At 45.7% G+C, this 24,473-nt stretch overlaps 1 protein-coding gene across 2 annotated transcripts in view; it reads right to left on the bottom strand.

Annotated features, from left to right (window-relative positions):
- The window catches only part of tec (tec protein tyrosine kinase), a 229,430-nt gene that overhangs the window by 97,992 nt on the left and 106,965 nt on the right, over positions 1-24,473 (bottom strand). For both annotated transcript variants that reach the window (XM_038791237.1, XM_038791236.1), the window contains exons 4-6: positions 11,530-11,611; positions 9,714-9,842; positions 8,093-8,130 (exon numbers count right to left, since the gene is read on the bottom strand). In XM_038791237.1, the coding sequence (XP_038647165.1) occupies positions 8,093-8,130; positions 9,714-9,842; positions 11,530-11,611 (249 nt within the window). The remainder of the gene's footprint in view (positions 1-8,092; positions 8,131-9,713; positions 9,843-11,529; positions 11,612-24,473) is intronic.

Here is a 24,473-nt window from a genome sequence, read left to right as displayed (position 1 = left end):
TCTTATGAGATGCATTTATGCATTCAGATGCATTTATTAACATCAGCCCTAAAGATAAAGTAGGAATGAAACCAAATGAGACAGAACAAGGTTAACATTCCATTCAAAGTTTCAAGCAGAGGACAATTTTGTGTTCAAAACTTGATCGATGTAACTAAATGGTCAAACCAGAAGAGATAAAAGAGCCAAATGACTGGTCCTGCACTTCTAACTGTAATAAGTTGTTCAAAGGCAACTGGCCCGAAATGCCCTTTAGGTCAAGGGCCACCAATATCCGATAAAGAATTACTGCTCAAGTTAAAAAAATGCGAAGAACAGCCTTTGCCTGTAATAGCACCCTTTTGTAACCCTATGTATGTTAATCAGAAAACTGGAATAAACCAGCTCAGTTGGGAACTTGAAGTCCATGTGCTTACACCAGTGTTTCTGTCTTGCAAAGGTATCATAGTCTGGCAACAAAGTGGAATTGTGGATTTCCCTAGCCGAACAAATTGGGTTGGAAAAGCTTCCAATAAATCAACGGAGGAACTCAGATATTTTTGTTGAGAAATAGGCTAAAAAAATCCTGTCGTGGAGTACAGGCTGTTTGTACACGTGGGTGAATTGATTTTTTACGACGGCTGCTTCAACAGGTATTATTGGGGATCTGGGCAAATATGGCCATGATCGAGAGCCTTTCGGTACATTTGTGGAGCAGCTGGAGATGATTTGCACAGCTAACAATATCCCCAAAGATCATGATGATCCAACTTCTACTCAGATAGCAGGGAAAAGGAAATCAGACATTTTGAATGAGCTTCAGCTGCGCTACAGTTCCAAGCCATTAGAGATTACAGAGAACTCTTGCTTTGGAAAAATGAAGCAGTTACCCAGTGAGAATACTGAAGAGTTCATCATGGCCTTGAAAAAGCTGTCGGTTCATTGAAATTTGAGGATCTCAAGAGAGAGCATTGCACAATAGATTTGTGTGCAGTTTAGAAAGGGAACAGATTTACATAAAGTTGCTGACACTGCCAAAGTTAACTTTTGATATTGCTTACTAAACAGCATTGTCATGGACTAAACATGCATTGTCATCACTGTTACGACAAAGTCTCATTACCAGTGCTTAGGTCAACATTAGGCACAGGCTTGTCCATTTGTCAAGTCAGAGTGCTCCAGTTGCAAGAAGAGGGTGGCACGATGGCGTAGTAGTTGGCACGGCTGCCCCACAGTGCCAAGGACACAAGTTCAATTCCGGCCTTGGGTGACTGGTCTGTGTGTAGTTTGGACATTCTCCCAGTGTCTGCGTGGGTTTCTTCCTGATGCTCCAGTTTCCTCCCACAGTCCAAAGATGTACAGGTTAGGTAGATTGGCCATGTCAAATTGCCCCTTACTATCAAAAGGTTAATTGGGGTTGCAGGGTTACAGGGATAGGGTGAAGGAGTGGGCCTGGGTGGGGTGCTCTTTCTGAGGATCAGTGCAGGCCCGATGGGCTGAATGGCCTCCTTCTGCAATATGGTGATTTTTTGAAGAGGGATCTTCTTGGCAAGGTATCTGTACAGAATGTGAATGGAGAAACCACTTTCTGGAGGAAATGACAATCACTACCTACAGTTGTTGAACAGCAACAGAGTTGGTCGAGTCCCGCAGAAATCAAGAATCCAAGTAGTTTGCGATGGAGCTCCTGCACGCAAGTCCTCTTGCAATCAAGGCTAACATACCATTTGCCTTCCTAACTGCTTGCTGCGCCTGTACGCTTTCTTTCAGTGATTGGTGTAAAAGGACACCCAGGTCCCTCTGAATGTCAGCATTTCCCAAACAAATGCAAGATACAAATTCAAACAAATGTTAGCTGTCATTTGAATCGCAAACTGGCAAATTGTTTTGTTTATTCATCGCCATACACCTCACACTACTGTTAGCACAACAACAGCAGAATTGTTTCTTAGAAGACAGCCTACAATGAGGTTTTCATTGTGGAGGCCACATTCAACAGAGTCAGTGGCAGAAAAAGATCCATGATAAGGATAAAGTGAGAGAAAGAAATCTGAAGTTGAATGAAAAAATTAAGGTAAAAGATCACCATAAGTGATTGAAATGACTCTCAGGAAGATTTGAGAAATATGTGGCCCTCACACATATTTGGTCAAGATGTTCAGTAGTGTAAAAGTTAGATTTGCACATTTGGTCACGTTTTACCAGAGGAAGTTAAGAGGAGGAAATGAGTTGGGAAGAATCAAATGAGTCTGAAGAATTGGATAGTTGAAATACGAGTAGAGTACCAATAGTTACTCCCAACACAAGTTCAGTTCAGATACAATTCAGAGTTATCAGACATGTCTGAAGACGTGGAAAATTAAATTGAAGGTCAAGGACAAAAATCAATCGTTGTAGGAGAAACCTACTCCTCAGAGTCAGGTCACGATTGATCAAGTTCCTTCCCAAGATTTGCAAGTGTGAGTCAAGAAAGGAGGTAATTTCTTGAGTATAGGAAACCTGTGGTTAAGTTGGATTTGTAAGTAAATGAAAAGCAAGAAATATATATAAGTCGTATGAAATTTTAACTTTCTGTAACTCTTTCGTTAACGAGGGAAGAGTAGAACAGCATTCTTTTTTGGCCATTGGTAATGTGTGTCTATAAGCAAACTGAAAAAAAACAGTTTAGGTGGGTATTTGAACTCCATCTGCATGTACTAGTGTTTCTATTCTGCAACAGTATAACTAATTTAAGCCAAGGGTTCTTGATGCCATCAAACGTATCTATCTAGTTAAAAGTCCAGAAATAGACTTCTGGTGGTGACATGTAGGTGGAGGTCGCACATTAGGTGGCTCCTGCTGGAGTCTTTGATTTTTGGACTTTTATACCTAGCCTTGGAGATAGTTTCTGGATGAGCGAGTGTGGGAGGTCATAAGGAATTGGGGGAATGACTAAGTACCATAAGAAAGGTCTTGGAAAGAAGGCGTGAATGAAAGCCTGTCGGGAGTGTTGCTGTGGGTTCAGATGGAAGAAAGATGGTGACAGCTGGGTCGTCGGGTGGGGCTGCTCCTATCACAGTTGAAACTCTGACCTAGGTGGTGTCAGTGGAGTTTGAAAGGCTGTTTGCCAATCATTTGGAGGTTCTTCGGAGGGAGATGATGGCTTCGCTGAAAGAGTGGGTGGAGGAATTTTATAAATTTTATAAAAGATTTAAGGCTCTACAGTGGGGGACAGAATGGTTTTGCTTCAGAAATATGGGACATTCTCTGGATACAAGTTGAATTTGGGGAAAAGTGAGTACTTTATAGTCTGCCCTCCGGGAGTGGAAGTGGGGGGTTGGGTCTGCCATTCCATATGCAGCATCTCACTTGAGGTATCTGGGGGTACAGGTGGCCCGGGACTGGGCAGGTCTCCGAAGTTCATTTTACTAGTTTGGTGGCGAGGATGAAGGCTGATTTGTTGAGGTGGGATAATCTTCCTCTGTCATTGGCAGGCCAGGTACACACAGTGAAGGTGAATACTTTGCCGCAATTCTTGTTTTTGCTTCAGTGTCTGCCGGTCTTTTTGCCCAAGGCATTTTTCATGGGGGTGAGTAGGCTGATCTCTTTGTTTGTCTGGGCGGGGAGAAGGTGGCGAGGATAAGGAAGTTAATACCGCAGAGGCAGACAGTGGGGTGGGGTGTTAGACCTCCTGAATTTTATGTATTATTATTGGGCGGCCAATGCAGAGAAGATTCAGGGATGGAATAGCAGAAGGGGATTAGGGAGATGAATTATCTGTTTTTGGGAGGGCGGTTTGCGAGCTTTGAGGACATGAATGAGAAGTTTGGGTTGGTGCGGGGTGAGAGTTTCAGATATATGCAAGTGCGGGACTCTGCGAGGAAGGTCTTCCTGACCTTCCCAATAGCTCCCGCCTCTCCTCTGTTCGAGGCTGCGCTGTCTGCTGCAGGGGAGTTGGAGATGGGGGTGGTCTCAGCCATTTATGGGAGGATTTTTCGAAGATAAGGTGTCCATGGAGGGGGCTACAGCAAAGTGGGAGGAAAAACTGGGGGCAACCGTGGAGTAGGGATTGTGGCGTGAGGTGACGTGGGGGGTGAATGCCTCGACTTCATGTGCGAGGCTGGGGCTGATACAGCTGAAGGTGGCGTACAGGGAGCATCTTATAAAGTCAAGGATGAGCCGGTTGATCAAAGGGGTGGAAGGTATCTGTGAGTGATGTGGGAGGGGCCCAGCGGACCATATACATAGGTTTTGGTCCTGCACCTTATAAAGTCAAGGATGAGCCGGTTGATCGAAGGGGTGGAAGGTATCTGTGAGTGATGTGGGAGGGGCCCAGCGAACCATATACATAGGTTTTGGTCCTGCCCGAAGTTGGAAAGGTTTTGGAGAGCAGTTTTCAGCACCATTTTGGGATTCTGCATGTTGATGTGGAGCCTGGTCCCCTGGAAGCCATTTTCAGGGTGTTGGACCGGTCGGAGTTGTAGATGGGTGTGGTGGCAAATCCTTAGCTTCGCCTTGCAGATGGGTCTTGTTGGGGTGGAGGACAGCTGCTCCACCCTGTGCCTCGGTGCGGCGGGGGGACCTGGAGTTTTCGGCCCTGGAGAAAGTGAAAATTGCTCTAAGGGGGATAAGTAAGAGGTTGTAGAATAGTTGAGGTTTGTTTATTATGCATTTTAGGGAGTTGGTTAACATCGGCTGATGAAGGAGGGGTGGGGGTGTTAATGTGTTCAGCGGGTTTTGTGTTTATTGTAAATTGTAAAAAAATGTTGAAAATTTGGAATAAAAATACTATGAAGAAAAAAATCCAGAAAGACAAAGGGAGACAATTTTCTCCAGATACTGAAAGCATCCAAGATGGCAAAATTGGACAATAAGCCAAAAATGGCATTTAGCCCAGTCTAACATGAATATATACATTTCAAGTAACCTACATAAAACATAACAATTGGCAACTATAATACTACTTAACAAGTAACATTCAGCTCTTTAGGTGTTGATTATTTCATAGTCTCAGAAGCATATTGGTAATCAGCTGACTCAACCAGATCTTGTAACCACTACGTGCGGATGCGATTTCGAACCATCTGTTCTTTCACATTAAGGATTGTGTTCATGTTCAGGCTGACCATAGAGTTATTGTGACATTCGATGCGTTGTTTGTTGCCGCATCTGCAAACCGTATCTACTTGCACATAGGTGATGATGGGTGTTAATTTTGTGCATGGCTATTTTGTGCATGGCTAGCAGAGTTTTCCCTGAGGAGAGATCAGTTCCTTCACAGCACTGCGTCATTTGATGTTGTTACCTCATACAATCATGATTCTTGCATTCCTCAGACAATGCCACTGGAGTCCAAGTCTGTTCTTACGGGTTTGGACCCTCACCTTCTGCCAATGTATAGGTGCAGAAACTATACACCTGCATATGTCATGCATATTTTTCATCTTATTCTGCCTCTGACGTAGATGATCTGTGATCTCAATTTGGTGAGATGATAACTCGGTAATGTGTTTCTCATCGGCCGACTAAACAGAATCTCAGCAGGTGAAAGCAATCCAGAGTTTTCATGGTGTTGTGTAAAGATGCAAAAATGCAACTTGGATACTTTTCCCTTTATATGAACACTTTTTGATCAAGGATTTGGCTATCCTGGCTATATGTTCGCCCATCCTGTATGAATTATTATATTGAAGCAATGATGTGATGCGGCTGATGGACCATCGGTGACACATGTCCTGGAATGTCTTCCATTTTGTTTTTGACTATGGTCAGATACCATTCTCCTAGGGCACCATAAAGTCTAAAGATAGTGTTAACAGCACAGGCCACTGTGGAACACAATGCATCTTAAAGCTTCTGCATGATACAAAACTTTGAGTGGTAGCAGGAGCCTACTGTTGACTGTGAACAAGTCTGTAGCGATCTGGATCTATGGTGATGATGTGTGGTTGGAGAGATTCTCTGTTGTTTAATCTTGTCAAGAACAATATCACTGATTGCTCGCACACTCTCGGGTTTCAGGCTGTTCCAAAGTGGCATCCGAAAAGAAATTCCCAATCATATGGCCACTTGCCTTCGGTGTTCAGCTTCTACCACATTTCCTGGAGACTGGATACTGGGCTGCCATCAACGCTCTTTGGTGCTGGCCTCAGCACTTTCACTTTCCGAAGGAGACTCTGAACCATTCTGTTCTCGGAGTGTACACACCTTGATTGCTACAGTCTTCAGACTGACTCACCTCATGGTTGGTGATCATATTAAATTGTCTCATGCCGGCACACCTTCTGCCAATTCTGCTACATCCACTATATAGAAAGTCTGAATAGGGAACAGAGGCATTTTATTGTTGAGCCATGGTATACTGAGAATCTTACACTTATTGGTTGGACCACAATGGACCACAGACTTTCACATGGTATATATTTTGGAGAATGTGAACAGTAGAGTGTTGATATTTACACCTGCAGCAATTGTCACCTCAGTCAATGCCAATCAGGCTTGTTAAGGCAGACAATCCGGCGTGTTGCAAACGTTTACATTTTGTTAATGGAATTGAACTGTCTCACCAAGTGTAAAAAATATTGTTCCTCTGTAGTATCTTCACCTCAAACCATCCCTTCCATTTTGCTCAGGCATTCCCCCATTCCGTGTGTGGGTCTGCACTTGGAGATTCCTGGATGTGTCTCATCTCCCTGTTCCAATGGGTGGCACACTCCTGCAGTTTGAGCTCTGGCTTCGCCCCGCATTCTTACAGCTGCACCTTATGCAAAGTCTGAACAGTGCTTCAAATACCGCATGCCGAGTACGAGTCAGCATTTGGAGGTCATCCACATAGTTTGTGGGAGAGTCCATAGATATTACACAACTGGGTGCTTTGGATATTGTGCCAACAGGTATCTTGGAACATAGTAAAATACTGTCTTCTTACAATAATTGCCTGATATCTGTAATATGCACTCCACACTGTGTCCTTTCAGTTTTTCCTCAAAAGGAGTGGAGGCAATAATGGACTTGATAATTTGCTCTGGAGTTCAGCATCAGAAAAATCTTGTCTTTTCTCTACACTGGTTATTAAAGTCATCTAGACAATTGCTGGTTTTCTCCCTGGACCACAGGAATTACAGGTGGTGTACCTCTCGCAGCTGGCACAGATGGCCCGAGGTCAAATTATGTTTTTCCCTCCCAATGGGCTTGCAGACAGGATGGGCCTGGTGCTTTGATTGGCTAATGGTGGGCAAATTGGGCAAAGATGGTAGGATATTGGGTAAGTCAGCACATGAAAACACAATGCTACACTGAACTCCGCAGCTGAAACTGCTGTTACTTTTCTTTGCTGGCTTGGGCAAGCCAAGTTACCTTACCTAGGCAGTGGACCTCTATTGTGAAAGTGATGATCCAGTCGCAGGACTTAAGTAGATTTAGATCGTTGTTTCCAGCTGTTGAGCAATGCTGTTGGTCAGTACCTCTGGCACCACATTGTATTATCTCTTTCTAGATTAATACAAATAAAGCTGAAGACGTGGAGGTTAAATAGAGATATTTAATGGAGACTTGTCTTACTACTGCTATGTGTGCTGCTCATGTGAGAAAATGGATGCCTGCCATATCTCCAAAATCATCTTCTATGGCAATCTTGCTCTCAGCACAAAACTCACATCTCAGGTCACTCACATCTGCAAAGATGTCGGAAAGTGAAACCTCAGGTTGACCAGGATCGGGAGATGATGCGTGGAACGACTTCGCTGCTGACCAGTGCCTGGAGGCAAGCAGTCGGGAAGAGCATGGAAAAAGTAGTTGACAAAAGAAAAGACCAGGTATCGAAGAGAGCCCACTGGGAGAAAAAACATCAGTCAACCTCGGGCCATCTGTGGCAGCTACGGGAGGGACAGCCACATACAAATCACGTCACTTCTGTGAGGTCAATACTATAATACTCAAACATAAGTTAGTCTGCAGGAGCTGCTGGAACAGTTTTGCTCAATTATAGCAAATAACCAATGACCTGATATTTAGCTTTCATCACTAACAACTAATTAGAAATATTATTTACACTTAGTAACATACCATTAATAAGGGTTTGCATATAATAGCAAAATATTAAGGAGAATTAATTAATTTTTAAATAATTTCTTACCACATCATCTGGGGTTGGAGGAAGTGGCTTTCGAGTAACTAAAAAGAAAAAACATTACTTTCAACAGAAATCTATAAAAAGCTGACTAATGTTTAACTATAGTCAAAAGAATTTGGTTTGTAGATTGATGGATATTTCTAGAGTCAATGCTTGATGTTGGTACTACCAATTGTATTGGGCCAGGGTTTAGAAATCTCCAAAGTATATCATGGAGTTCACCTGACCTACAACTGTTTATTCATTTTGCTTACGATGAGCACAAAGGCCTGCCTTTCAGGTGTTATTCAACAGAGGCCTTAAGCACTTTCAATCAGAAAGAAAGTTTTTCTACGAATTTAGTTAACATTTTTAGAAACACACACCAAGCATTTTTATCAACTACCAACATAAACACCTCACAAAGCTACAGTACTCTATGTATAACCCTTAATAAGTTTTCCCCTTAAGCTGTTACAATTTAATAACAAGATCCCATAATCAGGAAACCCTTTCAAAGGTGTGGCCCATCTAACAGCACTCGAACTGGTTTAGATACTCGTCTCCTTTTCAAAACAGCAGGTTTGAATTCCTTCCAGAAAGCAATTATTTATTTTCCAGTTATCAAGCAGTCTGGACACAGTTTTTAAACTGAAGATAGAGAGACACTCCAAGGTACTTGTCTGTCTGAATACAGCAGCCAAATGTGAAAACGAAAGCAAAAAGCTCAAGAGCCACCAAAACAAGCCCAAACCAAAATGAAAGTAAAACCCAGAGCCACAGCCCAGTTCCACCCACACAATGACATCACTGAGGACATGTGATAAGCCAAAACATTTCTTTAAGGGACACTCCCATGACACAATAAACATTCAACATATTCATAAGCAAATTTCAATCAAAGCCTAATCCAGAAATTTGAAAGGTAAAAATTGACTCAATAGTAGGTAATGGTGATTTGAAAGACTAAAAATACTCAGGAAGCCTGCTGAAGTACCAATTGTGAACACTGCGTATTCTTGACATAATTTATTGTATGGACAGCTTGGTCATTATTTGCTTAGACATTCAATGATCATTTATGCAATGAGCATGTCAACAATGACAGCTGAATTTACCTATAAACAATAGTAACTACATGTCATAAAAAACAATTCACTGGGTTTAAAGCACCTTGGAGCATCTTAATAATAGCATTAATTATGGACTGAATGACATGAGGCTCAAATTTCTTCCACGATGTATGATAAAGGTCTGACCTGAAATTAGGCCATTTTTCTTTTAAGTGTGCCCCTGACAGTCAGCTAAAACAGGGGTTAGGCTGCTTCAATATGTAAATGAAGAGCCTCATGCCCGTTTGGGTTCCTTTCCAGAAATTGGGAAACACGGGCATCAAAGCCTGTTTGTTCAGGATTCTTCCGTGTCTACTGCAACCCAAGCCGTTGTTGCCTACTAAAGCAGAGTTCTTTGAGCAAGATTGGTCAGTAATTCAACAGCCTTAATAACTAGTGTCTTCCAAGACTCTCTCTCTCACCAACCAGAACCGTGCACCACCACCCCCCACCCCCACTCAACATGGCAAATGCACAGTATGTTTCCAAATTAAAATACTTGGTTCATCCGCAATAAAAAATGCAATACTTACTATTACCAAAGAGGTTATATTCCTCACAACCTGGAGCAAGTTTATCTGCTTGTCTACAACATTGCCATGCTCCTTCTGCCCAGAACCTTGGATGATATTTTGGCACTATTAATTCATTATTTCTTATTTCTAATTTAAGAAGATAAAAAGGTACAAATTAGCTTCAAAGAATGATGATCACAAAGTTAAATACAAGCCCAGTTGAGGAAACTAGATTCTAATTTCAGAACAATCAGATCTTGTCTAAATTTAAAGCTCAACAATGTCTAAAGCAGACTGAAAGTATGCTTAGAAGTAATTTGTTTAAATCCGTAAGTTGAAACTGAAAGGCACTTTCCTCATGAAACCATGTTAACTTTACTGTTAGATTAGTATTAGGTGCTTGAGACCCACATAGAAAGTACCAGAGCCACGTACTATGGCTCTCTGCAGTGCTGATATCATCAGCAATGAAGTTTAACAAAAATAAAAAGTATGAATAGACTAAAAAAAACTTTCCAGACAATCAAGTTTATTCCTTTCACAGATGATATAGTAACAATTGTCTCAATGATGCTACCCAATCTAAAGACTCCTCCCAAAAATGTTTTATAAATGCTCTTATTAGCCAAGCTATAGCAGTAACTGAAATTGAGTAAAAACGAAATAGCTGACTGGATTGAGACTACTCTGTACTATTGAACCGTACACAGAAGAAATAAATTGGGTCTCTTCCCTGGTCTACTGAGGAAACTCAGATGTACTGTTATTGATTTCAGTGCCTGAGGCTAGTCATCCAACAAGGAGCAGAGGGAGAAGGGTGAGGAACTTGCCTGTGGGTCAGCCATGATGGCCCCTCTGCTTTTGACGTATGCACTTTTCTCCCATCATTGTTTCACATGCCCTTTCAACATCACCAGTTATTCTCAACCCAAGAGGACTGACGGAACAACTATTCTAATGATTTTACTAATTCCACAAACTTGATTTTCTAGTAACAGCTAGAACAGTTCAGCATGTGATTTTTTTTCTTCTTTCCTGCAAAAGCTTTCCTACGACCTGGTTCTCCACATCCCCTATTTTATAAATCCAACATGAAAAACCATAGTCATTCAACTGTCTGCCATGACCTCCTACCATAATACATCTCTGCATCCTTTTGAGACAGTGCCACTTTCCAAACATAGATGTGCCATATTTTCAACATGAAGAATTTACTCTTCAGCAAAAGGGTTCACCGAATTAACATTCCTAGTTTTATAGGATTACCATACTGGGCACCACAGAACCCTATTAGGACAGCTACTGAGTTCAATTAGAGCCAATAAATAAGCTGAAAATTTGAAGGGCTTAAAAGATCAATTGTATAATCGCATTGGCATAATGGAGAACTGATTTGGAGGCAGATAGAACAAGGAGTTTATCGGTATAATTTTGTATGTTTCTTTGGAATTTGGAAATAAAAAAATCCTCACAAATTTTATGGCATTTCATGGGAGTATTTTCTTCAATTTGAGTTAAGCAGCCTGTCAATAACACTGAATCAAGATAATGGATCTCCCGACCTAACAGCACTGTGGGTGCACAATCATACGGACTGCAGCAGCCGTTCAAGGCAGCAGCTCCCCACCATCTCTCAAGGGCAATCAATGTTGGGCACTAGCCTGGCATGGTTATGCAGCAACCCAAAAATCCCTGCACAAGTCAGCAAAATTAAGTTATCTTAAGTGTGGCCGTGCAAAAAATGTTTAAAGTGCCACATGCTAAATAAATCATCCATGTAAACAATACCCAGATACAATGAACAATTAAAACATTAGAAAAAGATGATTCTTACCTTCTTTTAGCGTTTTCACCCACACGCTTCTACTCTCAGCAGTTGGAGCAAAAATATACAAGGTATTACAGTCATATAAAATCTGGAACAAAAAAAAAAGTTAAAGTCACAATGATGGGAATAAAAATTCTAGCCATTGCATCACTTGCATTGGACAGACAATTGTCAGAATTGACTCATGGCTCATCTCACTCCAAAAAGGAATAAAGGACCAATAAATGTTTTTGATGAAACAATCATTTTGAAAAAAGGCAGGTAAAACATAGTGAGAAATATTTAAAACAGCAACCCAGAGCATTCAGGAAATATATTATCTTTAAAAGCAAGAACAAACAATTTAATATTGAAAAACTATGGATAAATAAAGAGACACGAGTAAACTTAAAACTAAACAGAAAGGCATGAAATAGGTTAATAGACAATATAGGATTTGGTGACCAAAGGGAACGTAATGAGGTTGGAAATAAGTTAAAACACAATTAAGAAAGCAAAATAGAACTATTAAATTAAATTAACAAGCTACATAGTAAAAAGTGTGGATGTCATAGAAGTAACAAAAAAACATAGACATTGGACCACTATGAGCTGCACAAGCTTAAAATCACAGATTATTACAGTGAAGTCACAAATATTCAGAAGAGAACAGAGCAGGAATAGACCACATGACCAATTGAGCCGGCTCCACCATTCAATAACATGGTTGATCTTGGGTTTCAAATCAACTTTCCTTCCCACTTCCCATATCCTTTGATTTCTTGAGACCAGACATTTGTCTTTCCCAGTCTTAAATATAGTTAATGATGGAATAGCCCCAGCCCTCTTAAGTTCAGGACAATGGATTCCTCCGGGTCAGAAACCTCTGACTCAAGAAATTTCTCCTCTCAGTCCTAAATGATCAACATCTTAGTCCAAAACTGTGCCTCTGTATTCTAGATTTCCCAAGTCAACGGAAATAGCCTCGCAGTATTTCCTGTCAAGCCTCTTCAGAATCTTGGAAGGCTTCAATGAGATCATTTCTCATCCTTCTACACTCCAGAGAACTTAGGTTGGATTTACTCAGCCTCTCATTATAGCACATCCTTCTGAGCCCAGGGACCAATTGAGTAAACCTTCAATGCAAGAATATCTTTCTTTAAAAATGAAGACTAAAATTGCGTACTGTATTCCGGGTGTGGGTCTCACCAAATCACTGTTCAATTGCAGCAAGACTTCTTTATTCTTGTATTCCAATTCCTTTGCATAAAGGTAAGCAATCCATTTTCCTTCCAAATTTGAGGCAGGTTTGGGGATCGAGAAGGTAGCGGTGGAGGAGCCTCAGCCTTTGCAATTAATCAACAGGCTTGAGGTGTTTGCAGCCGGTCAGGATGAAAGTAGGGGGTTGCAGGGCCGATAAAAAAGCTGACCATGGTACAGTGCTACAGGAAGTTATTCAAGTGAGGGGAGTTAAATAGTGTTAGGGGACAGCATAGTCAGAGGGATAGACACAGTTATCTGCAGCTGTGAGAAAGTCTCGAAGGCTGTGTTGCCTGCATAGTGCCAGGATTCAGGACATCTGCTATAGAGTGGAAAGGAACTTGCAGTGGGAGGGGGAGGGTCAATTGATCATGGGAGGGGTCAGATTGAGTGGTCGTGATTCACATTGGTACAGACAACACGGGTATGGCTAGGAGAGAGGATCAGATTAGGAAACTAGGAGATAAATTAAAAAACATAATCTCAAAATCAATAATCTCAGAATTATTACCTGAGCCATGGGCAAATGGTCAAACGATAGGCTAACATTAGAGAGTTAAATGCACAGCCCAATGTTTGGTGTGGGGAGAAATGGGTTTCAATTCATGGGGCTGTGGCACTACAACTGGGAGAAATGGAAGCTGCACAGGGATGATCTTCACCTGAATCGTGCTGGGACCAGCCTTCAGATAATTTTAATAACGAGGGCAGTAGAGGAGGCTTTAAGATAAATAGTGGGAACAGAGAGTTAACTGTGGGGAGAAAGTGATAAATTAAAGAGAGAAATGACAAGAGAGTAAGGCTGCAAGAAGCGTGGCAGGAATGGACAGAGCGTACAAGCTTTAGAGTGAGCCAGTAGAGAGGGGTAACGATTAAGAAAATAGTAAAAGGGCTGTTTCAGGCATTGCATCTAAATGCTGGTGGCAGTCAAAACAATAAGGATGAATTGAGGGCACAAATATAAACAAATATGTCTGATCTGACGGTCATTACAGAAACAAGGTTCAAGTGGCAATGGCTGGGACCGGAATATTCAAGAGTAAATTACATTTTAGAAGAACAGGAAGCTAGGAAAAGGTGGGAGGGTAGCCATGTTAATTAAGGATGGCATTAGCACATTAGAGTGAGGTGACTTTAATTCTGGAGATCAAGTTGTAAAATATATGTTTGGGTAGAGATACAAAATAGGTGGGAATTCAGTATTGCTGAAAAAGAGACAGCAACTGGGACATGCTCTTTAATATGATCCGCCAGCCATCATTCTGGCACTGAAATTCACATACATTACTCATTTGTGTGAGCAACATAAAATTGGCTGTATTAGAAAATTGGTCTGATTGGCAACCTTGAGCCCGAACGATTTGCTCACCACGCAAGCTTGATGCTGAAATAGGGTGCATCATCCTTCAGGACAATGGCTACCCTAATCAGGTCAATTCACACTTTCTATCATGCACAATTATGAGCAGGCCGAAGGCCACCACTTTTGGCCCCAAAAAGTGCCAGTCTACCACAGGCTACCCTGGAAGGACAAGGTACCTCAAAAATTTGAGCATAGGTGAAGCTGGCTGTTTCATGCTGCTACCATGCACTAGCAAAATAAGCGTTATTCACCACTAACAGGATCTTGCCGTCACGCCACCAAACAGAGGTTCTGCTTACCACGAAATAAGCAATTTGGTATATGAATCTCTGTGTCAGTGTGATGCTAGGTATGTAGGCCGTATTTCACAAAGAATGTCAGAACTGATCAAACAGCATGTGCCAGCCGCTGTTCACAACAGGCAAGGTGCAGACCATACCCAACCAGCTTCTGCTTGCAAAACTCTAAACAGTGTCCAACATTAGTTATGATCCTGTCTGCTAAGAATTACACTGACAACTGATTTAAGTTTGTCAGTTGGACTTGCAGTGTGGTGCATTTGCATGTGCTAGAAGCTACATATGCTAATACACAGGGCCCGGTTCTTTCAGACAAAAGGAACACACACATATCCCACTATTTCAGCGAAACAAAATAAGTACAGCCATTCATTGACTCATTGCTCAGGGTATTGCCTTGACCATTCAGGGTCAAACTGCCTGGGCACCTTGGCAGTGCTAGGCTGGTACCCAGGCTGGTAGTGCCAGGGTTGCAGACTGGCACTAGCAGTGCCAGGGTGCCACCCTGCCTGGAGAGCAAGCATCTGGGGGCCTACGATCCCCTGGGAGACCCCCACGAGTGCTGTTCCACCTGGTCCCGTTTGTGGGGACCAGTGCTTAACAGCACTCACCGGAGGTCTTCGAGGCTAAGGGGATAGATCCCAACACCTCGGTTACGTCAGGGAACTGGATGCTGGCGTGATACTAGCTGTGTCGCTCTAATATGCAGATTTGCCAAAAGGTGAGCAGGATTCACATCACAATGTAACGAGCCGTGTAGATCCCAGGAGTGGCATCTCCTGCCAATTACTGGCCATGTTGCACCGCAGAGCACTGACTTTCAGATGCAACATGGACGGCAGGTCACACCCAGTCTTTTGAGCCAGGGTCCATTCTGGGATTTACCATCTATCAACTGGGATTATAACAAAAACATTCATTGGAGTTCTTTGAGGAAATAACTAGCAAGGTGGATAAAGGGGAAGCTCTGGATGCAGTGCACTTAAATTTCCAGAAAGCATTTGACAAGGTGCCATATCAAAGGTTATTAAACAAAGTAAGAAATCACAGTGTAGAGGGTAACATGTTATCACGGATAGAGGACTGTTTAGCTAACAGGAAACAAGCCAATAGGAAACAGAAAGTATGCATGAATGGGTGATTTTCAGGTTAGCCAGATGTGATGAGTGGAGTGCCACAAGATCAGTGCTGGGACAGCAACTGTTTACAATCTGCAGTCTATCAATGATTTAGATGAAGGGACTGAATGTATAATGCATAAATTTGGTGATGACACAAAGTTCTAACTAAGTGGTGAAAGACACAAAGGGCCTGCAGTGATATAGGTAGGTTAAGTGTGTAGACAAAAAATTGGCAGCTGGAGTATAATGTGGGAAAATGTGAACTTGCCCACTTCGGCTGGAAGAACAGAAAAGCAGCATTTTATCTAAATAGAGAGCGATTACAGAATTCTGCAGTACAGGGTGAGGAGTGTCCTGGAACATGAACCAGGAACATTTAGGTTGTAGACATAGAAACGGATTAAGAAGGCAAATAGGCCTGTTAAAATTTTTTGGGTGTTCGCCCATTTGAAGAGTGTTATGGGCCAGGGTTTAGAGAACCCCAAAGTGTATCATGGAGTTCACCTGACCCACAACTTTTAATAGATTGTGGTATGGGGAGCACACGGCCCACTCTACAGGTGTGGTACAGCAGAAATGGAAAAGTATTTTTTAAAGCAAAACAATGTTTATTCTATGAACTCAAATTAACCTTTTTGAAACATAGTGAACATCTTAGCAATCATTCATTTAAATACAACCCCCAAGGAATACAACATTAAGTAATCCTTTAAGCTTTCCTTTGGACATCCATAAGACTTAAAAACACCTTTTAACAGAACAACATCAGGCTTAACTTCACTACTGAGAACAGTTACCACATTGAAATCAGCAAATGGACACTAATAAGCCTGCAGAGATTCACACACATCCTGCTGTGATTGCAGTTTCTCCAAAACTAAAATGACACCAAACCCACCCTGCAGCAAAAAGCCTAAAGCAAAAGAAAAAACCTGACAGACAACCCAGCTCCACCCACTCTCTGACATCACTGCAGTAATAAACACCTATTTCTTAAAGGTACTCTCACTACAGATATTTATATACACACACATTTATAAACACCCATTTCTTAAAGATACTCTCACATGACAAGAGCTTGAAGGAGGATGTGGTTTTCTTACAGGAGAATTAGGCATCAAACGAGATTGAGGACAGAGTGGGTGGAACAACTGTTCCATTCGAGTTTCGATTCAAAGGTGAGGGAAACCGCAGTGCTTCAATAAGAGAGTGGCCTTCTCGGTGGTAACAGTGGTGAATTCGTGGGGGGTCAGAGAAAGAGGGAGATTTGGGCAGCACAGTGGTTAGCACTGCTGCCTCGCAGCTCCAGGGTCCTAGTTCAATTCCGGCCTCAGGTAACTGTGTGGAGTTTGCACTTTCTCCGTATGTCTGCGTGGGTTTCCTCCAGGTTCTCTGGTTTCCTCCCACTGTCCAAACATGGGTAGATTAAGTGGATTGGCCATGCTAAATTGCCCTTAAGTGTCCAAAAGATTAGGTGGTGTTACTGGGTTACGGGGATAGAGTGGAGATGTGGGCTTAAGTAGGGTGCTCTTTACAAGGGACAGTGCAGACTCGATAGGCCGAATGGCCTCATTCTGCACTGTAAATTCTATGATTTCTATGAAGTGGGAAGTTGGAAGGGGCTCCCGTGGTCTTGGTGAATGGGTACGCGCTAAATTGGGAGGATACGGATTTTATTAAGAGGGTGTTGGTGGCCATCTCTGACCTGGACCGACATCAGTTGATCAGGAGGGGAAAGAGAGAGAGATCTTAATTGCGCGCTTGATCCCGAACTAGATAGGTTATGCCACACATCCCTCTTGTTATCCTTTTTTTCACATCTGCATCAGGTCTACTCCACATTTGACTTTTTTGTTGTGTAAGGCACTGCTCCAGGGGTGGTAAATTGAATATTTGGCGATCGTCACATCCGACCATGCTCTGCACTATGTGGAACTGTGTTTGGAGACGAGCTGCATTCAGCGACTCCCGTGGAGGTTGGATGTGGCATTGCTAGCGGAAAAGGGCGCATGTGAGGAAATACCTTCTGCTATCAGGACTTATGTGGAGTCTAACATAGAGGTCTCACCTTCCACATTCTTGGGGGCACTAACGGCGGTAATTAGGGGGTGGGACCTGATTTTGATTAAGGCTCACAGGGACATGGTGGGGAGGGTGGAGAGACAATGGCTGGCAGAGGCAGTGGTGGATTGGCAATATTTGGTTACCCCTAAGGAGTTGTTGCTGGCGAAGAGGAAGAAGCTCCAGATGGAGTTTAAGGTGGTATTAACAGGGAAGGCAGTTGGCCAACTATGACATGCGAGAGGAATGTTATATGAGCATGGGGGGGGGGGGGGGGGGGGGGGGGGGGGGGGGGGGGGGGAAGGCTCATTGACATGCGTCATATCGGTCCATAGCTCTGTTGAACGCTGATGCAAAGTTGTTGGCGAAGGTGCTGGCAACTCGCTTGGAGGGATGTAATATTTGAGTATCAGACGGGGTTTGTGAAGGGCCGACAATTGTCGACAAACATATGGAGACTCCCAAATGTTGTGATGTCGCCCTCATCGGGTATGAGCCGGAGGTAATATCTCCACGGATGCAGAGAAAGCGTTCAACCGGGTTGAGTGGGATTATCTTTTTGAGACAGAAGGGAGGTTTTGGTTTGGACCTAGGTTCATCTCATGGGTCAGGTTGTTGTATAGCACTCCCATGGCGAGCGTTTGTACCAAAGCACTGAGTTCACGGTACTTTCAGCTGCATAGGGAACAAAGGTAGAGGTGTCCACTTGGCCAGTTACTTTTTGGATTGACAATTGAGCTGCTGGCTATTGCACTGAGGTTGTCAACTGAGTGGAAGAATACAGAGAAGGGAGTTATGGAACACAGGGTGTACCTTTATGCAGACGACATACTGTACATATGTAAAGGGCCCTCTCTCTAGTGTGAAAAAGATTATGAAGCTATTTAGTAAGTTTGGATCCTTTTTGGGTGAAAATTCAATGTGGGAAAGAGTGAGGTTTTCCCGTTGAACCCTTCGGGAAAGGGTGCGGACCTGGAGAAACTCCCGTTTCAGCTGGCCAGGTCTTAGATATTTGGGAATACAGGTAGTTCATGAGTGGGTCGCGCTGCATAAGCTAAATTTGGCCAGTCTGGTAGAAGGGGGATTTTAAAAGGTGGGATGTCCTCCCATTATTGTTGGCGGGAAGGGTCCAGATGGTGAAAATGAGTGAACCACTTTGGACCTGCCCAAAATTGGGGAGGTTGTGGCCTTCACTTTTCGATATTATGTCGGGGATTCTGGGGATAATGGTGACAGTGAAGAGTGATATTTGGGGTATCGGATGAACCGGAGCTGTAGGAGGGGGAAAAGACTGATGTGTTGGCCTTTTCCTCCCTGATAGCCCGTAGGATGATTCTGTTAGGGTGGTGGACACCAGAGCTGCCTAGGGCAACGATTTGGGTAGGGGGGGGACATTAGAGTTTTTATACATGGAGAAAATTAAATACACCATTAAGGGGTCGGTGGAAGGATTCTATTCAAGCTGGAGGCTGTTTATCACCTTCTTTAAGAATTGGTAGTCATCAGCAAGCAGGGTTAACCCGCAACAGGGAGTTAGTTGCAAGGCCTCTTGCAAAGAGTGGAGGCGGAGGCAGCAGCTGCGGCTGCCTTGGTGGGTGCGGCAGCCTTAGAGGTGGGCCAATGTTTTCCTACATACCCCACCTTCTTTCTAGACATGGCACCACATGCCACCCGCGGCCTAGAAGACACGGTAGGTTGTATCCCCGAAAGAGGAGAAAATATATTTGAGGGTGGTGTCTCGGAGGCCGAGCGGGAGCGTTACCACCTCGGTCCATTACCCCCCCCCCCCCCCCCCCCCCCCCCCCCCCCCCCCCAGTAGATGGAGGTGGTGGAGGAGGAGCTCCGAGGGAATAAAGGGTGGGGCATTAGAGAGAATAATTCTCTCAGCAGTGGCCCCTTTGAGGGCGAGAAGGACCGCCCGCTTGGCTCTCAAAAAGAAGACTGCCTTGCCAAATACCTTCAAGGCTGCAACATGGCCAAAGGGCCAACAACTTCGGTCATAGCACAGGCGCAGACCTCGATTAACACAGTGGGATGGGTATAACACTTTACCCCGGGCTTCTGTGTCAAGAGACGAAACGGTGGCTGAGCCTTGGGAGCGCTGGAGAGGGTCGAGGCCACCACTCCCGCATAGCTGGCTTTAGAGGGCCACCGGCGGCGGCTTTGCCACCATCCCGATCAGTGGTGGACGATAGGGGAGAAGGGGGAGAGAAAGAGTAATTGAAGGGGGGGGGGGGTATGGGGGAGACACAGGAGGATGGGGTTCAGGGAGATGCACCAGTTCCCCAAGTACAAGGGAGGAGAGGGGAGGGAGGGGCAGGAAGGTAGGGCATAAAAGGATGGGCACTGGCGGTGCCCAAGCACGATGGGGTAGGCAAGCGGGCTGGTCACCCAAAAAAGTCTTCAATTCAACAGTGGGTGGGTGGGGGACAAGGTCATCAGCCCGGCAGGGGTCCAGCAAAATAGTCCACAGATGTTATCCCATTTCAGCACAATCGGCAGATGATAAAGAAATAAAGTTCAGATGCAACAAATGTGGTGGTATGATTAGTATAGCTGCCTGCCATTGGTGCAGAACACCGGCTTACCATTGTCCCTGGTCGGTCATGTGCCTTTCGACCGATTGGTTGAGACCAGTCATGTGACGGCTCCCCGATTGGTTGAGAGGCTGAGTTAACCCCGCCTCCAGGGCGAGGTATAAATACCCAGCATGCCCGGCGGTCGGCTATTTACTGTAGTCGACCGCAGGGCTAACATCTAGCTTATTAAAGCCTACTTTTGTACAGCAATTCATCTCGCGTTCAATTGATGGTTCATCACCAACCTTCCTCTCCTCTTTGTCCCCTTCAAAGTTTTGCAACAGCCTCCTGTTTGCTGGGAGGCCTCAAGCCCCAAGGCACTACAAATCAAACAAGCAGAAAACAGTCCCAGCCCCTCTTCCCCTTCTTGTGCTCAACTTCAAATAAAACAGGCAGCAGCAACTCTCTCCTTTCATCCGTTTTCCAGGCTGTATGGAACATCTGCTTGCAAAGTTCAAAATCCAGAGGAGAGGAGCTGTGATGAATGGTATCAGTAGCTGCTGTAACGGTACCTTACCTTTAATACATTGGCCCTTTAAGACCGGGCTTGGAACCCTGGGGGACTCCGCCTCTGGCTCCGCCCCCAGGAAACGGTATACAAGATGAGGCTCACTCGGCAGCATGTGGCGAGCACACTTCTCGGCTGCTGTTTAGTTCTCTGTTGATTAAAGCTTTTGAATTAGCTATCTTCTCTCCTGTGTCGTAATTGAGGGTATCTCAATTTAATCAACAGGTGCATCAAGATGGACAGCGCTCTAAAGCCGGAGAAACTCAACCTGGACGCTCGGTCGCTGGAAGCCCCGGAAATTTTTTAATATTGGCTCGGGTGCTTTGAGGACTATATTGACTCCTCAGCGACTGATGTCGACTGTGCTCGCAAGCTGCGTTTACTACATGCCCGGGTGGGCCACCGACTCTCCTCCGCGATCGAGAACGCTGCGACTTACGAAGCTGCGGTCGAGATACTGAAGAAGCGCTTTGTGAAGCCGATTAACGAGGTACACGCCAGACATTTGCTCTCAACCTGCAGCCGACGTACCGGGGAAACTCTGGACGAGTACGTGGAGAGACTCACTGCGCTCGCGAGGAACTGCAACCATAAAGCAGTGCCGGCAGAAGCCCACATGAACTTGCATATTCGCGATACCTTGGTGTCCGGTATCAGGTCCTCGTACATCCGGCAGCGGCTCCTAGAAGACGGGGCAAAGGATCTCCAAGGCACGGTAACGCTCACCTCTTCCCTAGAAACGGCCCACCGTAACCTCCGTACATACTCCGCGGACCTTGCAAACCCCTCTCGATCCCCTCCAGACTCGACCACGCTACAGGCCTGTGCCACGCAATGATCAACTCACTCCGGTGGTTCCCCATGCTATTTCTGTGGGCAAGGTCAGCACCCACATCAACGCTGCCCGGCCTGCTCCGCGATCTGCAACGACTGCGGGAAGAAAGGGTGCTTCGCTAAAGTCTGCCTGGCTGGGCCCAAAGGCCACAAACAAAATCCTCACCAGGCCCAGAAATCAAGCTCCCGGCCTCACAGACCCCGCAATGCGGCCGCAAGGCGGCCGGACACGCCCACTTCCGACGCGTCATCGACCTCGTGCGAGTCATGGGAGCGGCCAGCTTGGCGGCGGCCATCTTCGAACCCCGACACGTGCAACCGACGGCGGTGGCCATTTTGTGACTCCAGGCAGTCATTTTGTGAGTCCGACTTAACCGAGGACTCTGACTACCCGCAACTAGGAGCGATCACGCTCGATCAATCGCGGCCGAAACACCTGCAGAACTCGATGATGCGGGTGCAAATCAACAGCCACGACACTCCCTGCCTATTCGATTCCAGGAGCACGGAGAGCTTTATCCATCCAGACACGGTAAGGCGCTGCTCTGTGCGCACCCACCCCGCCTCCCAAACTATTGCCCTCGCCTCTGGGTCCCATTCGGTACAAATCACGGGGTATTGTGTCGCTGACCTCGCAATTCAAGGTGCTGAATACACCCGTTTTAAACTCTACATCCTCCCTCACCTCTGCGCCCCCCTGCTGCTTGGTCTGGACTTTCAGTGCAGCCACCGGAGCCTGACACTGAAGTTCGGCGGACCCCTGCCCCCACTCATGGTCTGCAGCCTGGCGACACAAGTTGCACCACCCCCCCCTCTTCGCGAACCTCCTTCCCGACTGTAAGCCCGTCGCCACCAGGAGTCGCCGGTCCAGTACCCAAGACATGACTTTTATTAAGTCAGAGGTTCAGCGGCTACTAAAAGAGGGGGCCATAGAGGCCAGCAACAGCCCTTGGAGGGCTCAAGTATTGGTAGTCCGCTCCGGGGAAAAGCAACGAATGGTAGTGGATTATAGCCAGACCATAAACCGCTTTACGCAACTCGATGCTTACCCACTTCCCCGCATAGAAGAAATGGTGACTCAAATCGCCCAGCATCGGGTATTCTCCGCAGTCGACCTAAAATCGGCCTACCGCCAACTCCCTATCCGCCCAGAGGACCGGTCGGCTGTTTCACTTCCTCAGGGTCCCTTTTGGTGTTACAAATGGAGTCTCCGTTTTCCAGAGGGTGATGGATCAAATGGTGGACCAGTACGACTTACGGGCTACCTTCCTGTACTTGGACAACGTCACCATCTGCGGCCATGACCAGCAGGACCACGACGCAAACCTGAGGAAGTTCCTCCAGACTGCCCGGGCCCTCAACCTCACGTACAACAAAGAGAAATGCGTGTTCCACACAACCCGGCTAGCCATCCTCGGCTACGTCGTGGAAAACGGGGTCCTAGGCCCAGACCCCGACCGCATGCGTCCCCTTAAGGGACTCCCCCTCCCCCGTAGCCTCAAGGCACTCAAACGGTGTTTGGGGTTTTCTCCTATTACGCTCAGTGGGTCCCCAGATATGCGGACAAAGCCCGACCACTCATTAAGACCACGGTTTTTCCCCTGACGGCTGAGGCCCAGTCGACTTTCAGCCGTATCAAGGCCGGCATCATCAAGGCCGCCATGCACGCGGTGGACGAAGCCATCCCCTTTCAAATAGAAAGCGATGCATCAGACGTCGCCCTGGCTGCAACCCTCAACCAGGCGGGCACACCAGTAGCGGTCTTCTCCGAACCCTCACCGCCTCGGAAATTCGGCACTCTGCAGTCGAGAAGGAGGCACAAGCCATAGTGGAGGCCGTGCGGCACTGGAGGCACTACCTAGCCGGTAGGAGGTTCACTCTGGTCACCAACCAACGGTCGGTCGCCTTTATGTTCGATAATGCACAACGGGGCAAAATAAAGAATGACAAAATTCTAAGGTGGAGGATAGTGCTCCCCACCTATAGGTACGATATTAAATATAGCCCGGGGAAGCTCAACAAGCCCCCGGATGCCCTGTCCCGCGGCACGTGCGCCAACGCGCAAAAATACCCCATGAGAGCCATCCACGATGACCTCTGCCACCCAGGGGTCACCCGGCTTGCATACTTCATCAAGTCCCGCAACCTACCCTACTCCACAGAGGAGGTCAAGGCCATGACTAAGGCATGCCAGATCTGTGCGGAATGCAAACCGCAATTCTATCGACCAGACAGGGCCCGCCTGATAAAGGTCTCTTGGCCCTTTGATCGGCTAAGGACTTCAAAGGGCCCCTCCCGTCCACCAACCGCAACATCTATTTCCTCACCGTTATCGATGAGTTCTCCCGCTTCCCTTTTGCTGTCCCCTGCAAGACACTGCACAGCATCTTCACACTGTTTGGTTTCCCGCTTATAACCACAGCGACCGGGGTACATCGTTCATGAGCGATGAGCTGCGTCGATATCTGCTCAGCAAGGGCATCGCCTCGAGCAGAACGACAAGCTATAACCCGCGGGGAAACGGGCAAGTGGAGAGGGAGAACGCGACAGTTTGGAAGGCTGTCCTTCTAGCCCTATGGTCAAGGAGTCTCCCAATCGCCCGCTGGCAGGAGGTCCTACCCAATGCCCTACACTCCATTAGGTCGCTCCTCTGTACGGCCACAAACGAGACCCCTCACAATTGTTTGTTTGTCTTCCCCAGGAAGTCCACCTCTGGGGTCTTGCTTCCACGTTGGCTGACGACTCCGGGACCAGTCCTACTCCGGAGACACACGAGGAGCCATCAATCAGATCCCATAGTCGAGAGGGTCCAATTGCTACACGTGAACCCACAATACGCCCACGTCGAGCACCCCAACGGCAGGCAGGAGACAGTCTCCCTGCAAGATCTGGCACCCGCTGGCTTGCCCACCGACCCCGACATTTTCCCCACCGACCCCCCCCCCT

Source organism: Scyliorhinus canicula, chromosome 3 (assembly GCF_902713615.1).
Source record: "Scyliorhinus canicula chromosome 3, sScyCan1.1, whole genome shotgun sequence".
In the NCBI taxonomy this organism is placed as follows: Eukaryota; Metazoa; Chordata; class Chondrichthyes; order Carcharhiniformes; family Scyliorhinidae; genus Scyliorhinus; species Scyliorhinus canicula.
Note: the sequence above shows the minus strand (reverse complement) of the source record. Positions and strands in the feature narration are given on the sequence as shown.